The 14,188-nt window shown below is 38.3% G+C and overlaps 1 protein-coding gene across 2 annotated transcripts; it reads left to right on the top strand.

The window, feature by feature from the left end:
- Positions 1-2,900: 2,900 nt before the first annotated feature.
- On the top strand, positions 2,901-9,333 carry LOC115747809 (5'-nucleotidase domain-containing protein 4). Of its 2 annotated transcripts, XM_030684107.2 has the most exons (17): positions 2,902-3,379; positions 3,591-3,688; positions 4,496-4,615; positions 4,914-5,003; positions 5,092-5,207; positions 5,554-5,653; positions 6,013-6,084; positions 6,162-6,209; positions 6,334-6,411; positions 6,489-6,608; positions 6,915-7,020; positions 7,617-7,780; positions 8,084-8,218; positions 8,425-8,555; positions 8,696-8,758; positions 8,864-8,942; positions 9,031-9,333. In XM_030684107.2, exons 1-17 carry the CDS (start codon positions 3,019-3,021, stop codon positions 9,094-9,096), a joined length of 1,947 nt encoding a protein of 648 aa, XP_030539967.2. In that variant the 5' UTR covers positions 2,902-3,018; the 3' UTR covers positions 9,097-9,333. The 2 variants fall into 2 exon arrangements, 1 of the variants encoding a protein (XP_030539967.2); XR_007197260.1 differs by lacking the exon at positions 8,864-8,942 and having other exon boundaries at positions 2,901-3,379; positions 8,696-8,863.
- Positions 9,334-14,188: the final 4,855 nt, after the last annotated feature.

The raw sequence follows: 14,188 nt of genomic DNA, 5'->3' as shown, positions 1-14,188 counted from the left end.
GCCCCACATGTGGTGGGGCGGTAGCCTCCTATATTTCTTTTGAAAAAAAGAAAAAATCAGAAAAAGTAAAGGATGAAAGTACCTTTGATCAGCCGGTGAGATGCGGTCTTTTTTTTAGATTGATATGGCCACTTCACATTCTTATTTGAAATAATGTCCACTTCAAGCTCTTATGTGAAAAATTAATAGTGTTGCAAACCCTTATTCGGAATTTTCCTTTTAATTATTAACCATTTGATTTGTCCAAGTAATATCCTAAAATAAATAAGTTAACTATTACAACCCCATCAATCTGCTAGAGGTGAGAATTTTGGATCGGATCACAAGCTTATTTAGAGCACTATTGTGTGATGAAATTTTATTGTAAAGTGCCCCCGAGGCACTTGATAAGAAATATTACTTATGCGTCAAAATTTATGTTTTGTTGTTTGCGACATGTTAAAAAGAGAATAAATTTTCAAATTTTAATATATAAATCATATGATTTTTTTTTTGGGCAATGCTATTTTCACTCCCTATATGACTAAATCCTTGCCCCCATTTATACTAAAAGACAAAATAGCCCTCACTTATGCAATTGCAAAGTGATGGCCCCATTCTCTCTTGGATTAATACCACGAATAACCTCAAACTAGTATATTTGTGATAAATTTGCCTAATACTATTTTTTTTACCACAAAAAACTCCATACTGGTATACCAATGACAAATTTAACTCAAAATATTTTTTTGACCACCAAAAACCTTAAATAGTTACAGATGTGATAAATTTACTATAAACTAATTTTTTTTAACAAGAAAAACCCTAAACCGGTGTCTCTGTGATAAATTTACCCTTCGATAAACCAGGTTAATTTCACGAAAAATCTCAAATTGATACATTTGTAATATACAGAAGGTAAAAACCGCAAACTAGTACACCCGTCAACGATTACGTATCAACTAACTCAGGAATTTGACGGTTAAATTAAACAAAAACTAATGTATGGTAAATTTGTCATAGGTGTACCGGTTTGGGATAAATTTATCACAAGTATACCAATTTAGGGATTTTTGTGGTAAAAAATTTTTTTTGGTAGATTTATCACAGGAGTACCAGGTTGAGATTTTTCGTGGTATTAACCCTTCTTTCTTTTTCTTTTTTCTTTCTTTTTTTACTTCTATTTAGGATCTAGCTGTCATAATTAAATATTTCACATGTATTTTTGTGTATTAAATTTTTTTTTAGTGTATCCCTAGATATTCCTACTCTGTGTAAAAGTGTCACCAATAGTAAAGAAAAAAGACACTTTTTTTAATACAGTTAAAAAGTTAAAAGTCTCTTTTTCACCACTAGTTTTATAATGGTTTATCTATTCTTTGTATCTCTTGTCTTTATTTTTTTTTGTATCTCTTATCTCAAAAACTCACTTTATTATGATTCTTTTATTTTTGATATATCAAATCTCTTAACTAGCTTTATTAAAGAATTTATCTTTTTCGTTACTGTTGGCAAGCTATTTTTATACAAAGCAAAATTAAGACGTTATAGAAATATCTTGAAACACACTAAAAATATTATGTACAATAAGATATCTTGATATCTTTTCATAAACACTTTATACATGATGTTACTGTTTGTTAATATAAAATAATGAGATTTTACTAACATTGAACAAAAAATTCTTATTTTATACTATATATTGATTTAATTAGATTGTTATCTATAGTGTTTCACGTTAGAGAATATAATTATGACCTAATTTTGGAAAATCTTGAAAGATTTGTTTGTCTACATATGATCATTTCATTACACGCGTTATATAAGAAGACTGACAAGACAAGATTTGACAGTGACATGCCCAGCAAAAGTGAAAATTTATAAATAAATTGTTGAGTTGAAAATTGTCTATTTGAAACTATTTCTAGATTCTATTCGACAAGTTATCCATAAATTTGATGGAGAAAAGAACTAGTTTTCTTAGAAATTTCTCTTTTAAATGAAACTAACTTTTATGGAAGTAAGTAAATTAGGTGGATTTCGTCGTATACGTGGAAATCTTATCTTTTTGACAGCTAAATCATACATACAAACTGAAAGATTAAATAAAAGAAAGTAAATAAATTTAAAACCACCACTTTAAATTGTAATTAAATAATTAAGGGTAATTTTATCTTTATGATAAAAATTAAGTGGATTTAGTCGCCTTATTTTTTTTTGGTCTTAGATTTTTTTGGGATTTTAGGTTCAAGAATCGGGAAAGAGATAGAGGGGTCCCTATGGGCGACTCGATTTAGTGGCAAGATCTCAACTTTTTTGGCAAAAAACATTAGAAGTGTCGGAATTTATCTATGGTGCTCACTTTAGTACTAAAATTTTTTATCAACTCATTTAAATATTAAATAAAAAACTCATTTTAATATCAATGGTGAGAATAGACATGGCCACGAGCCGATTTGGGCCCAAAACCGGCTCATGGAATAACCGAAACCGACCCGGCCCCTCACGGGCCGGTTACCATTTAAAAAAATTCAGAATTGGCCCAGAACCGGCGGTTCCGAACTGGTTCCGAACAACTAAAAAAAAAAAAAAAAGGGGAAAAGATCTTCCCCCTGACGGCCCAAAATTGAGCCGAACCGGAACCGAGACCGCCCCTTCAAGGGCCGATACCGAGACCGCCCCTTCAAGGGCCGATTCCGATTCAAGCATGGCCGCAAATCGGAACCGTCGATTCATGAATCAGAATTGTTGATTCATGAACCAGAACCGTCGATTCATAATCCGTGGTCATGTCTAGGCGAGAGATCTTAGTCAAACTAATTACGTGACATTTAAAATTAATTTTTTATCATGTGGATGGGTAAATGTAAAAAAAATTGACCACAGTCCTTGCAGAAACAAAGAGATTCTCCCATCAATCCCTTTCATGTGCAAGTTCAGATATTTCTCTGATTCTCAGGCTCGTCCGCTGTCTCCTTGCTCCTGTTCTTGCTTCCTCTCTCCTTCTGCTACTTTTCGCCACAACCCATCTCAAAGAAAATGCGAGCCACGTCATCCCAATCGGAGCTCTCCTTCGGGTTCTCTCGTCACAGAGAGATCCCTGTCTCGATGGCTGCTCCTCCTCCTCCTTCTCGCTTCATCAAGAACCATGGAGTCCTCGCGTTGAAACCCAGTTTCGCTCGAGGCGTCAGCGTCAGCGTCAGCGTCAGCGTCAGCGTGAATCTGCTCAAGTGTCGGTGTAGCAGGGGCGTGAGTGAGAAGCCCGCCGGGGGTGGTGGTGGTGGTGGTGGTGGTGGGGAAGTGTTCTACGCGACATCGTCGAGCAAGTGCGACATTGATTACCTCGGGGAGAGCACTAAGGGCGATTTGAACGTGAAAATGGAGCACCTTGAGGCTTTTGGTAGGTTTTTGGTTGGCTTCTGTTGTTTGCTTGGGGACGACAATGAACTTGTGTGGGGTGTTTTGCGGATTTGAATTCTGAGTTTTTGCTTCTTCCTTTTCCTCCAATTGTTGCTTTGCCGTTTGGTCTTGGGATTGTTGCCTAGTGATGGTACGTTAGAAGGTGGGTATTGATTGGGAATCATGTGATTACAGTTTGGTTTTGTGTGCAGGAATTGATGGTCAGATCACATTAGAAGGCCCAATTGAGGAAGTGGCCAAAATGGAAGCTGATGAAGCTGAGGATCTTTTAAGAAAATTGGATATTCCTGTTAGTTGAGCTCTCTGTCGCTCCCTCTCTCTCTCCCTCTCAAGTTCTTTTCTTTATCAAGTGTCAGTTTCACTTCTTTATCTACTTGAAGTTAATGCCGGATCATGTGACACGACCCATTTGGACCACAACCCTGCTTATGTCTCTTTCGTTGGCTCGTGGTCTCAGATTTTTTGTTTGACTTGAGTCCACTTCCTATGTTGTTAGTATGATATAAGGTCATGCTTAAGTGCTACAGGAGTGTTAAAAAAATGGAGAGTGGTTTCAAATTCTAAGAGCAAGCAGTCATCTAACACAAAAGCATATTAATGTACGTGATTGACATTCAGCCTCTCGTGCAAAATCCAAATATGAAAGGTGTTACACCTGTTGCACCGTGCTGTTTAAGTTTTAACATGTCCAGTGAATATTTCAAGTTGGTGTTTAAATTTCCAACATTTGACACTGAGTAAATGTGCTATATTATTTGACCAAAAAAAAATGTGCTATATTCGTGACAAATGTACAGAGTTTGTACAACTTGACACGTTTTTCTTATGACATGGAAACAAACTGCCAACCCTGGCTAAAGTGGATTTCCTCATTATAAATCATGACATCTGAGATATTGTTTCCCTGCCACTTTTTGCAAGTGTGCTCTAATTTAATTTTTGTCTTTCTATCTATATCGAACAATGTGTTGTGAAGTGTGATCTGCCTCGCATGGATCTGTTTCTGTGAGCTTGATTTATTGCAAATGACGTTCCATAGGCCCGTGGCCTAGGGATTGTTATTGCTAATGCTGCTACAAATTCTTGTAATGTGCAGAGTCCTTTTTCGTGTAGATATTCTCCTCGTGGAATATTCTGTAGCCGTACATTGAATCTTCGATCCATAAGTGCCATTGGCTACGACATGGACTACACTTTGATGCACTACAATGTGATGGTAATTTCTATTCTCCGATACATATCAAGAGTGACTAGGCGAGATTGTTGAAACCTGTAGTCTATGTGATTTAACGGAAGCATGTCCTGAAAGTAGTTTTATCTAATGATGTTACTAATTGTAGAAATCTTTATGTCACTTAGAATATAGAACGTACTAATTACTTAATTTGACTTTTGCAATTTTAGCTGCCTGCCATGAAAGCTTTTGCAAGTGTGGAATCCTTATGCATAGTCTTTTATTTTATTTCTCAAGTTTTACCTGTTGGATAGTTTCTTATCACTTCGTATTCTGACAGGCATGGGAAGGGCGTGCTTACGATTACTGCATGGAGAATTTGAAGAACATGGGTTTTCCTGTTGATGGACTATCTTTTGACCCGGACTTGGTGAGGATCTTCCTCGGTGAAGACAGCTCTTCAATTTATGGGATCCATCTGCTGGAACTAAGTTTTTCTGATGAACTTCTGTCATCAGGTTATCAGAGGTCTGGTCATAGACAAAGAACGTGGTAATTTGGTTAAGGCCGATCGGTTTGGTTATGTGAAGAGGGCCATGCATGGCACACGGATGTTATCTACCCGAGCTGTGAGGTAGGGTTTACCCTAGAAAGTTCATTGACAAATTCAAAATCAGCAGGATGGTTGCCTTTCTTTGTTAAGGGACAACTTATGTTGGAGAATACGAGTCAAACGATAACTATCATATGCAAATTCATTGAGCTATTATGTCTCCAAAATCTATTGAGACACCGCAGGGAACTAAACATGGCTCTTTCAAGCAGATTATCTAGATTTGGCTATAGGTGTGCCTTATGATTATATCACAAGTATCAATCTTCCAAACTTGGATTTTAAGTTGGCTCCATAAGTTTTGAATCTCGCTTCCGCTGTAACTTGATTAGCATTTCTGACATCTGTTCACTTTGACTCATTGAAGTGAGATTTACGGGAGGGAACTGGTGGATTTGCGGAAAGAAAGTCAATGGGAGTTCCTTAATACGCTTTTCTCCGTCTCAGAAGCTGTGGCTTTTATGCAAGTAATTTCTGCAATAAAATCATCCTACTGTCTAATCTTGTGTTTGAATATTATGAAAAAGCTATCTGTCTTCAGCCAGAAATGGATGTCCTATTTTCCTTTGTTTTTGTCCTTTCTTTGGGTAGAATTTGCGTTGTTGGCTGACTGCATTTTTCCATTGATCTCTCTGTTTCTGCTTCTCTCATTATGTTGAACTCTTGATGGCTTTTCCATTTCCAATACTTTTCTTCCCTCCCCCGCCCCCTCCCACTTTTTCATTTTTATAGCACTGAATAACTCTTTATTCCTTGCCTAATTTGAGAAGCAGACTTTTTTTCCCAATACAAAAACACTTGTTAACATATCTTTGAGTGCTACCAGATGGTTGATAGATTGGATGATGGATCTATAGCAGCAGAAGTTGGTCCGCTCGACTATAAAGGGCTTTACAAGGCAATGTCCTTTTTTCTAATTCTCAACGATGGTGAATTTTCATCACATCTCTTAATGACTCATACAATTGTCCTCAGGCTGTTGGAAAGGCTCTCTTCAGGGCTCACGTGGAAGGTCAGCTGAAGGTAATGACTATATGCGTGTGCGCATGGGCGTGTGTGTTTGCATGTACCTAGCTATACACACACACAGCTATCGATGTATTTCTTTTGGTGTTAAAGAAACTGACTGTTACTAGCATTTATGCAGAGTGAGATAATGTCTAAGCCTGAACTGTTTGTGGAGCCTGATCCGGAACTACCTCTAGCCCTGTTGGATCAGAAGGAGGTATGGCTTGTTACTGGCCCCGATAAAGTAGGTGGAGATATCATACTCTTATTTTACTGTTTTCTTTATTGCATCAGGCGGGTAAAAAACTTCTGCTTATCACCAACTCAGATTATCATTACACAGACAAAATGATGAAGCATTCCTTTAACAGATTTCTCCCTAATGATATGGACTGGCGTGATCTATTCGACATTGTAAGTGGATCCATTTCTGATTACTTAATATTTACTCTGGCTGTATTACATCATTTAGAGCTCTCAAGAAATAAGCTCTGGTCAAGAGTTTATTTAAAATGCACATAATGGAAGGTGAAAGTTTGTTTGTGGTGATTGTGAAAATTTTTCCATTCAAGTAACTCTTAAAGGAATCCAGCAGTTCTCTCTCATACTTGGATATAGTTCGCGTCTTGCAATAAAACGAAATATGCCGATTTTTCAGAACAACCTCCAGACAATCAAGTGTACACTGTGCATATATACATCCTTTTTCTCGTATTGCAGGTTATTGTATCAGCAAAAAAGCCTGAATTTTTCCAGATGTCGCATCCAATGTACGAAGTGGTCACTGGTGAGGGTCTGATGCGTCCTTGTTTCAAGGCTTGTACAGGTGATCTATCTCCATCCTATTGAACTCATGCCATGTTTTGTCAATGAGATGCCATGTTTGGGCAGCATAGTTTTATTGTTTGAAAGGCGTCTTTCATTCTACCCTTTTTGTCATCAGTTACCACAGAAAGTGCTTGTATATGCTAGAAAAAAGAAATCTAGAAAGGTTTGAGGACCGATGGAAGTTGAAATAACTGAAGTAATTTCATGCTTTTGCTTATAAGAAGTCCAGCATCAGTGACCCTTGCCTGAATCGAGATGGCAAAATCGGTCCAGCATCATGTTAAGATCCCTTGATCATCATCAAGTCGAGGAAATTTACTGCGTTGGTAGTTAATTTTGAAGTTTATCCCATCAAATGCAGTAAAAAAAAGGTAAAATTTGACATGAATGACTATTTCTTCAGTTGGGTCTTTAGTTTTTATTTTTTTTAAACGATCTTTAAGTACAAGGAATGCTTTTCGTAAGGAGTGCTAATTTGTCAAAAGTAAGCCCCGAGAAAGCTTTTTGACCTATTTTCTGATGATGGTTTAGTACTAAATGTTTGACATGTTGTGCAGCTTGTGTTTTCTCCGCTTATATGTTCCGCTGATGCAGGGGGCTTGTATTCCGGGGGAAGTGCTCAAATGGTAGAGAATTCTCTCAATATACACGGTGATGAAATATTATACGTGGGTGACCATATATACACAGATGTCAGTCAGTCCAAACTTCATTTACGATGGAGAACGGCATTAATCTGTCGAGAATTGGAGGAGGAGGTTAGTGAGAGTATTTATTTTACGGAGTATGCATATCTGACCAAACTAAACATAAATATTTGTAGGAATTCATGATTTCTTCTTATTGGTTGTTCCTTTCATTCAGAGGTATGGTAATGCAGCAACATCTTTTAGGATAAAAGAAAGTTTCAGCTCATGGGGATTTTATAGCCTCATATAGTAGTCATAAATCATAATGTTTGGAAATGTTTGTGGTCATGTATAGGAGTTTTCCATGGCTATGGTGCAATGATTGCATATTCTCAGCTTTCGCTTTCTCTTACAAAGCTGTTGACACTACAGTACAGCGCTTTAATTCGAAGCCGAGATCACAGAGCCACTTTGATAGATCTCATAAACCAAAAAGAGGTTGTCGGGGATCTCTTTAACCAGCTGCGGCTCGCTTCACAGAGGCGAAATAAAGGGCGTCCAGCACAGGTAAGCGAGGCTTTTTAGCCCTTTTTTTTCTTTGGGCTAAGCAACTTTGTGAGGCCATAAATGTTGTTATATTCTTCTTACCTCTGTAATAGTTCCAATCGACATCTCTGTCTTCTTGTTTTTGGCTTATTTCTGGAAGTTATTACTTATGGGGGCGATACTTGCAATGTTGCACATCATTGATTCGCTTTTCTCTGAATATGCAGACACTAGCTGCGACAGGCATGGACGATCAGGAACTCACTGAAAGCATGCAGAAGTTGCTGATTGTCATGCAAAGACTAGACAAAAAAATAGCACCACTGTTAGAAACAGATGGCGAGCTGTTCAATAGAAGGTGTGCCGCTTGATCTGCTTAAGTTGCAGAAACTCTGATTTAATCATGATTTATTTAAATAGTCAACTCGTTTGTTTGTGCTCTCCCTTCACTGTTGAGGCCTTACAAAAGTAATTTGCTCGTTCTTGACTTGTCATTAGGTGGGGCTTTCTGTCGCGAGCGGGTCTATGGGATAAAAGCCACTTGATGAGACAAATTGAGAAGTACTTCTTTTTTCCCCTTTAAAATGCATTCTTAATCCACAATCAAATATAGGAGCAATGAGGAGTCTCATGGATGTTCGTTTGGCTCAACATTAACAAATGCAGGTATGCTGATATATACACATCAAGAGTTTCGAATTTCCTACACTACACTCCCTTTGTGTACTTCCGCTCGCAGGAACAGGTAGCGTAATTGCTTCAACTTCTCTCATTTCCCTTTTCCTGCTTGAACTTGTGTTGACACGGTTCATGTTTATGCTCTTTTGATGCAGTCGCTCGCACACGACTCTTATTCGCAGAAACATTGGCCGATCAATGGGCTCTCGACTGATAACTGAGATCGAACGTGTTTTTGTAGCATTGTGATGAAGTCCGGATCCATGATGACTTTATCATCCGCAGCCAGAGTATCCTCTTAAAGTCAGGGGAGACTCTGAACTGCGGTGCAGAGGAGCAGAGGGGTGTGTATGTGCTTAAAAATAGCTGTAATTGGTGTGAATAATGTACCTTGTGCGTTACAGATAAAGGGTGACAATTGCCTCCTGTTGTGCAACTTTGACCGTCTTCATTAAGGGGGAAAAGGAAGTAACAACTATTATAAACAACAGATGCTTGTGTCACGGGTCAACAAATCCTTGGCAGCGGAATAGCTAGTGCGGCGCCTAGCGAATCGAGAACGCCATACCATCTTTCCTTCTATAGTTCCTGAGAATAATATGGCGAATATCATTTTTGTATTGGATTGTACCACGCGCAGTTTAGCTCGAGCATCTAGTCCTACGGGCTAGACACACGGCACTTTGGCCCCACAACTGGTTCGAACTTGCTATGGCTTTATTAAAAGAGTGGCATCAGCTTCTGATCAATTTGTGCACGGGGGATCAATTCTGCTTTCAAAGCTCCTTAGAAATATAATCTTTCTATTCTAGAACTCCTAGCACAAATTACTTGACACCACTTTCACGAATGAGCTGTATCATCCCTCTGCATCACTCTCCCATCACCTCGACGCTACAAAGCTCTACTCATAAAGGTACATGAGTACGGAAGAATCGGTCTGTGACATTATCCGGCACTCAATTTCGCAACACACTCGTTGCGGGCTGTACTATCGCTTCTTTACGTTACTTTGGTACCATCAACGCCACTTTTTGGAGCTTACATGGATGGTGAACGCTCGCCCAATAGACTCCACTCCATTGGTAGCTTCCCTTAATCAAAGTCGTTCAGGCACTTGAGCTCTCCTTAACAAGTGTGGCATTCTGAGCCAATTGCGCCTTTTGGCAACACCATCTTTCGGCTACTAAGCTCTTCTTGCTCTTAGCTGACCAATGTTTCTGCCCTTGTTGAAAACGTGGTAGCATACCTCACTTGACATTCGACCATTAATCCAAGAACGTTATCCCTATTAAGTGAGGAATCGAATCTTTCCCGTGCCTCCATTAGCATCTCGGAAGCTAGCTTCAAGAATCGCATTTTGTCTGAGCACATTTGCTTTGGCGATTCACTCTCCTCCCTCATGGGATCGGGTAAACCATAGGTTTTTTTCGACTCACTCACCTACTAGAGGGATCTTGCTTTGATACTATTTGTCACGGGCCAATAGATCCTTGGGCTTGGAACACCTTGTGCGGTGCCAAGCGAGCCGAGAACGCTAGGGCGGCCTCCCTTTTATAGTTGTTCCCGATAACAGTACAACGAATAACATCCTCGTATCGAATTATACCACGTCTAGCTTAACTCAAGCATCCAGTCTTTGAGTGAGACACATTGAACACTTTGGCACCATAATTGATTTCGGCCTGCCATGGCCTCATCAGGAGAGCGACATCAGCTCCCGACTAGTTTGTGCGCAGGGGACCAACCTCACATTTAGAGCTCCTCGTAGATAGAATCTTTCGATCCTAGAACTATTAGAACAAACCATCCCGACACTGCTCTCACAAACCCATTGTATCAGCCCCTCTGCATCACTCAATCATCACCCCAACGCCACAGAGCTCCACTCACAAGGGTACGTGAGCAAGGGAGAATCCGTCCGTGACACTTGTATCCAGTCTAGACTTTTATTCAGTCAATTATAATAGAACTTGCCCAACTTTTTGTTCATATCTCAAGACAATCTTGTTCTTGTGGTTTTTTTTTTTTTTCCGGTTATGTTGCTGAAAAATAGAAATGACGATGACGTCTCCACAATCTCATGATAGTTTTCAAATTGATGTAACTCGATCGACCACAAGTGGGGGAGCATTCTTATATGGGTTAAAGTTTTCTCCACGGCTGACAAACTATGGGCATTGACCAAAAAGTTAATTTAAGGAAATTTCATGGAGTTGGAAGGTGAAAAACACGACCCTTTTTACATTAATCCCGCTAAGTTACAATTAGATGATTTGAGGAAAACATTCCACTCCTTTTTTAAAAAAAAATTGCTCAATTATTGGGCTAGAAGTTAGCTCTCTTTCCTTTTGGATGAAATTATTTGGTGAAAAGGGCTTTTCTCCTAATGGAGGTTATCATTGTTGGTATTGTCATTATCCCTATCTCATGATTTGACCACATTATCTCTCGTGGGTCCTAATCTTAATCTAGTATTTTTTTAATCAAAATTTAGGTTATTTCTTACCTTTTTTCTTTGTTTTTTTTTCTTTTTAATTTACTAAAAGACAAAATTACCCACATCCTTCTCAAATAACTCTTTTTCACCCGAGATGCTTCTCCCCCACCCACTACATTTCAATACTTCCTCCGTGTTTTTTTTTTTTTTTCCCCCTCTAAATTTATTCTCCATTATTTCAATTTGAGCAACCACCAATCCTATATAAGAGTAAAGAAATGTTAGTTTTATCCACAAAATTGTTTAATTTTTCTGCATAGACTATCCTCATGATTCGTGAATTTTTTTATTGCGATTTTCAATACATATTTACGAGAATTTACTCAAAGATTGAATATGGTGGTCTATGCATTATGTACAATTGACTCATCTTTCAGTGTATTATTTTTATGTAAGGCAATATTGAAGAGGACCAAAATTGTTTAAATGTATCTAGTGATGACAAAATTGCGAAAGGAGAACAGGAATCAGTCAAGTAAACAAGTTCATTTGACATTTTACTAGGTAATTATCCAACGAGAGAGGATCGTTTGAGTATTGTGTGGACACATCTTCTTGCATGTCAGAGAAGAAAGATTACCGTGATCTGACATATTTCTATACAAAGGTTAAATTGTCTCTATTAAAAAAAAAAGGTTAAAGAGAGACGTACATGTTCTTCTTGGTTGCGTTAAGGGAAGTAATTATCATGGTGGACATATTTCTATTGCAAGTCAGACAAGAAAGATTGGATCTCATTTGATTGACTGTTCGTATGATGGTTGTTGCCATAATCCTTCGAGCAATATGTTCGGACATCATACTTGTCATCGCTTTTATGAAGTTAAAGCTTCCCATGTGAAAAAGATGTCTAAAGCCGGTATACCTTTTCATCGAATTCTTTCTTTCTTGACACCAAGTAATCCCAAAATTCAAGCTATTGCTATAACCGTTTATAACATGAAAGAAAGATTATGTCGTGAATTTCTAAATGGTTGCACTATGGTACAAGCTTTATTAGAGGAGCTTAGTGCAGGTGGATTAATCTACAATTTGAAACATGTCACCTAACGCATTTATTTTTCTCTTACACTATCTCCATGGTACTAATTAAGAGCTTCTCAAGTGTCTTCATAATGAATTGTACTTATAGGACTAATAGATGCAAAATGCCTTCTTTGGATATTATTGGCGTTCTTAGCTTTATTATTTTTTTCTACGGATGCTTTGCATTTTAGAGAAAGGAAGAAGAGGAAGATCACGTTTGGGCTTTGGTGATGTTTTTAGCAACATATGAGTGTTGATTGTCAACCTTTAGCTATCGTCACCGATAGAGAATTACCATTGATGAATGCAATTTGATTCATTTTTCCTAGAAGTGCAAAATTGTTGTGCATTTGGCACATTGAGAATAATATTATGGTAAAATGTAAATATCCGTTCGAAGAAGGATTGGATTGAGATTCTTTTGTGAGTGAATGGTCCATGGTTGTGAACTCCAAGGGTGAAGTGAAATACGGCGAAAACATTCGACCATTCGAAGATCATGTAAATCTCAGCATTCACTTTAGATAAGCTCTACAGGCCATACGAGATTACCAAAAGTAGAGTTGACTACCTACTTGTAACAGACATTGTATGCATTCCCTAGGTCTTTTTTATGAATTTTTCAACCTAATTTAATTCGATTTCATGTAAATAATTAGGAATCAGATCAAAATGATGTTGTTTTAGTTCTTTAGTTAATTTTAATGCCACGTGTAGGACGCCATGTAAAAAAAATAAAATATTTGAAAAAATTACGTTAGCATTTTCCATTAGTCAAACTGGATGGAATTAACGGGATGAGTCAAACATAAAATTGAGTCTTGAGCGAGTGCCCACAAATCCTCGCCAGCCGCTTACAAGTGTTGCCTTGCCCAAGTCCCCGTTGGTCATGGCGAAGGCGAGACGAGGCGGTCCTCACCCGGATCTAACAAGGCCGGTCCTTGCCTATGGTTTTCGAGGGCGGCCTCGCGGGGCACTCTCCAAGCATTGCTAGTGGCTGGCCATTGCCTTAGATTAGCCATCGTGAAAAGGAAATAAAAAAAATAGAAAAAGGTAAAAAGAAAGAAAAAAATCAAAAAAGTATAGGACGAAGGCTCATATGCTTGTTTTATACTAAGATGGCCATTTCAGGTAGGGGTGAGTTGCGGTGGTTCGGTTCCCGATTTTAAAGGGGTTCGGTCCGATCCCCGATTTTTAAAATTGGAACCGGTGGCCGGGCGGTGCGGTTCCCGGTTACAGAGACATAGGATCGGACTAGACCATCCAGGCCAAACTGATTGATTACTTTTATTAATATTTTAAAAGTAATCCTAGTGTTTACTTGTTTGGAACTAATATCTTAACTTGCAATCAAAACAAAGCTCATCTAATTAGTCATTATAAGGTAAATTTTCCTTCCTAAAGGAGTTGTCCTCAGTGAAGAACTTTCTCGTCATATTTCTATGAAATCAACTCAAGCGGGTGAAACTAATATACTCTATTCAATCTTCAACAATTCGTATAACCGATTAGTCCTATAAGTATGCCAGGAATGGTGTAGGAATGGTGCAGTGTTTTTTTTTTTTTTGACGTGTTACCTATCTAATGGAACCGCCCGTAAACCGAACCGAACCTGTCAATCTGATTCCCAGGACCTTCGTCTAGTTTTGGCAAATTGAAAATTGAGACCACCGGTTCGGTTCCCCGAAAATCGGACTAGACCGGAAACCGATCACTCTTAATTTCAGGCCCTTATTGAAAAAAAAATGATAGTATTTTATGCCTTTATTTGAAATAATATTCACTTC

The sequence above is a fragment of the Rhodamnia argentea genome, chromosome 1 (assembly GCF_020921035.1).
Source record: "Rhodamnia argentea isolate NSW1041297 chromosome 1, ASM2092103v1, whole genome shotgun sequence".
Classification (NCBI taxonomy): Eukaryota; Viridiplantae; Streptophyta; class Magnoliopsida; order Myrtales; family Myrtaceae; genus Rhodamnia; species Rhodamnia argentea.
This window is presented reverse-complemented; position numbering and strand designations above follow the sequence as displayed.

Excerpts from the sequence above, each read along its gene's own strand:
- LOC115747809 (XM_030684107.2), top strand. The coding sequence starts at position 3,019 with ATGCGAGCCACGTCATCCCAATCGGAGCTCTCCTTCGGGTTCTCTCGT. Across the intron at positions 5,654-6,012 it reads AAGCTGTGGCTTTTATGCAA|ATGGTTGATAGATTGGATGA; the intron begins GTAATTTCTGCA and ends GAGTGCTACCAG. Across the intron at positions 7,781-8,083 it reads GTCGAGAATTGGAGGAGGAG|TACAGCGCTTTAATTCGAAG; the intron begins GTTAGTGAGAGT and ends TTGACACTACAG.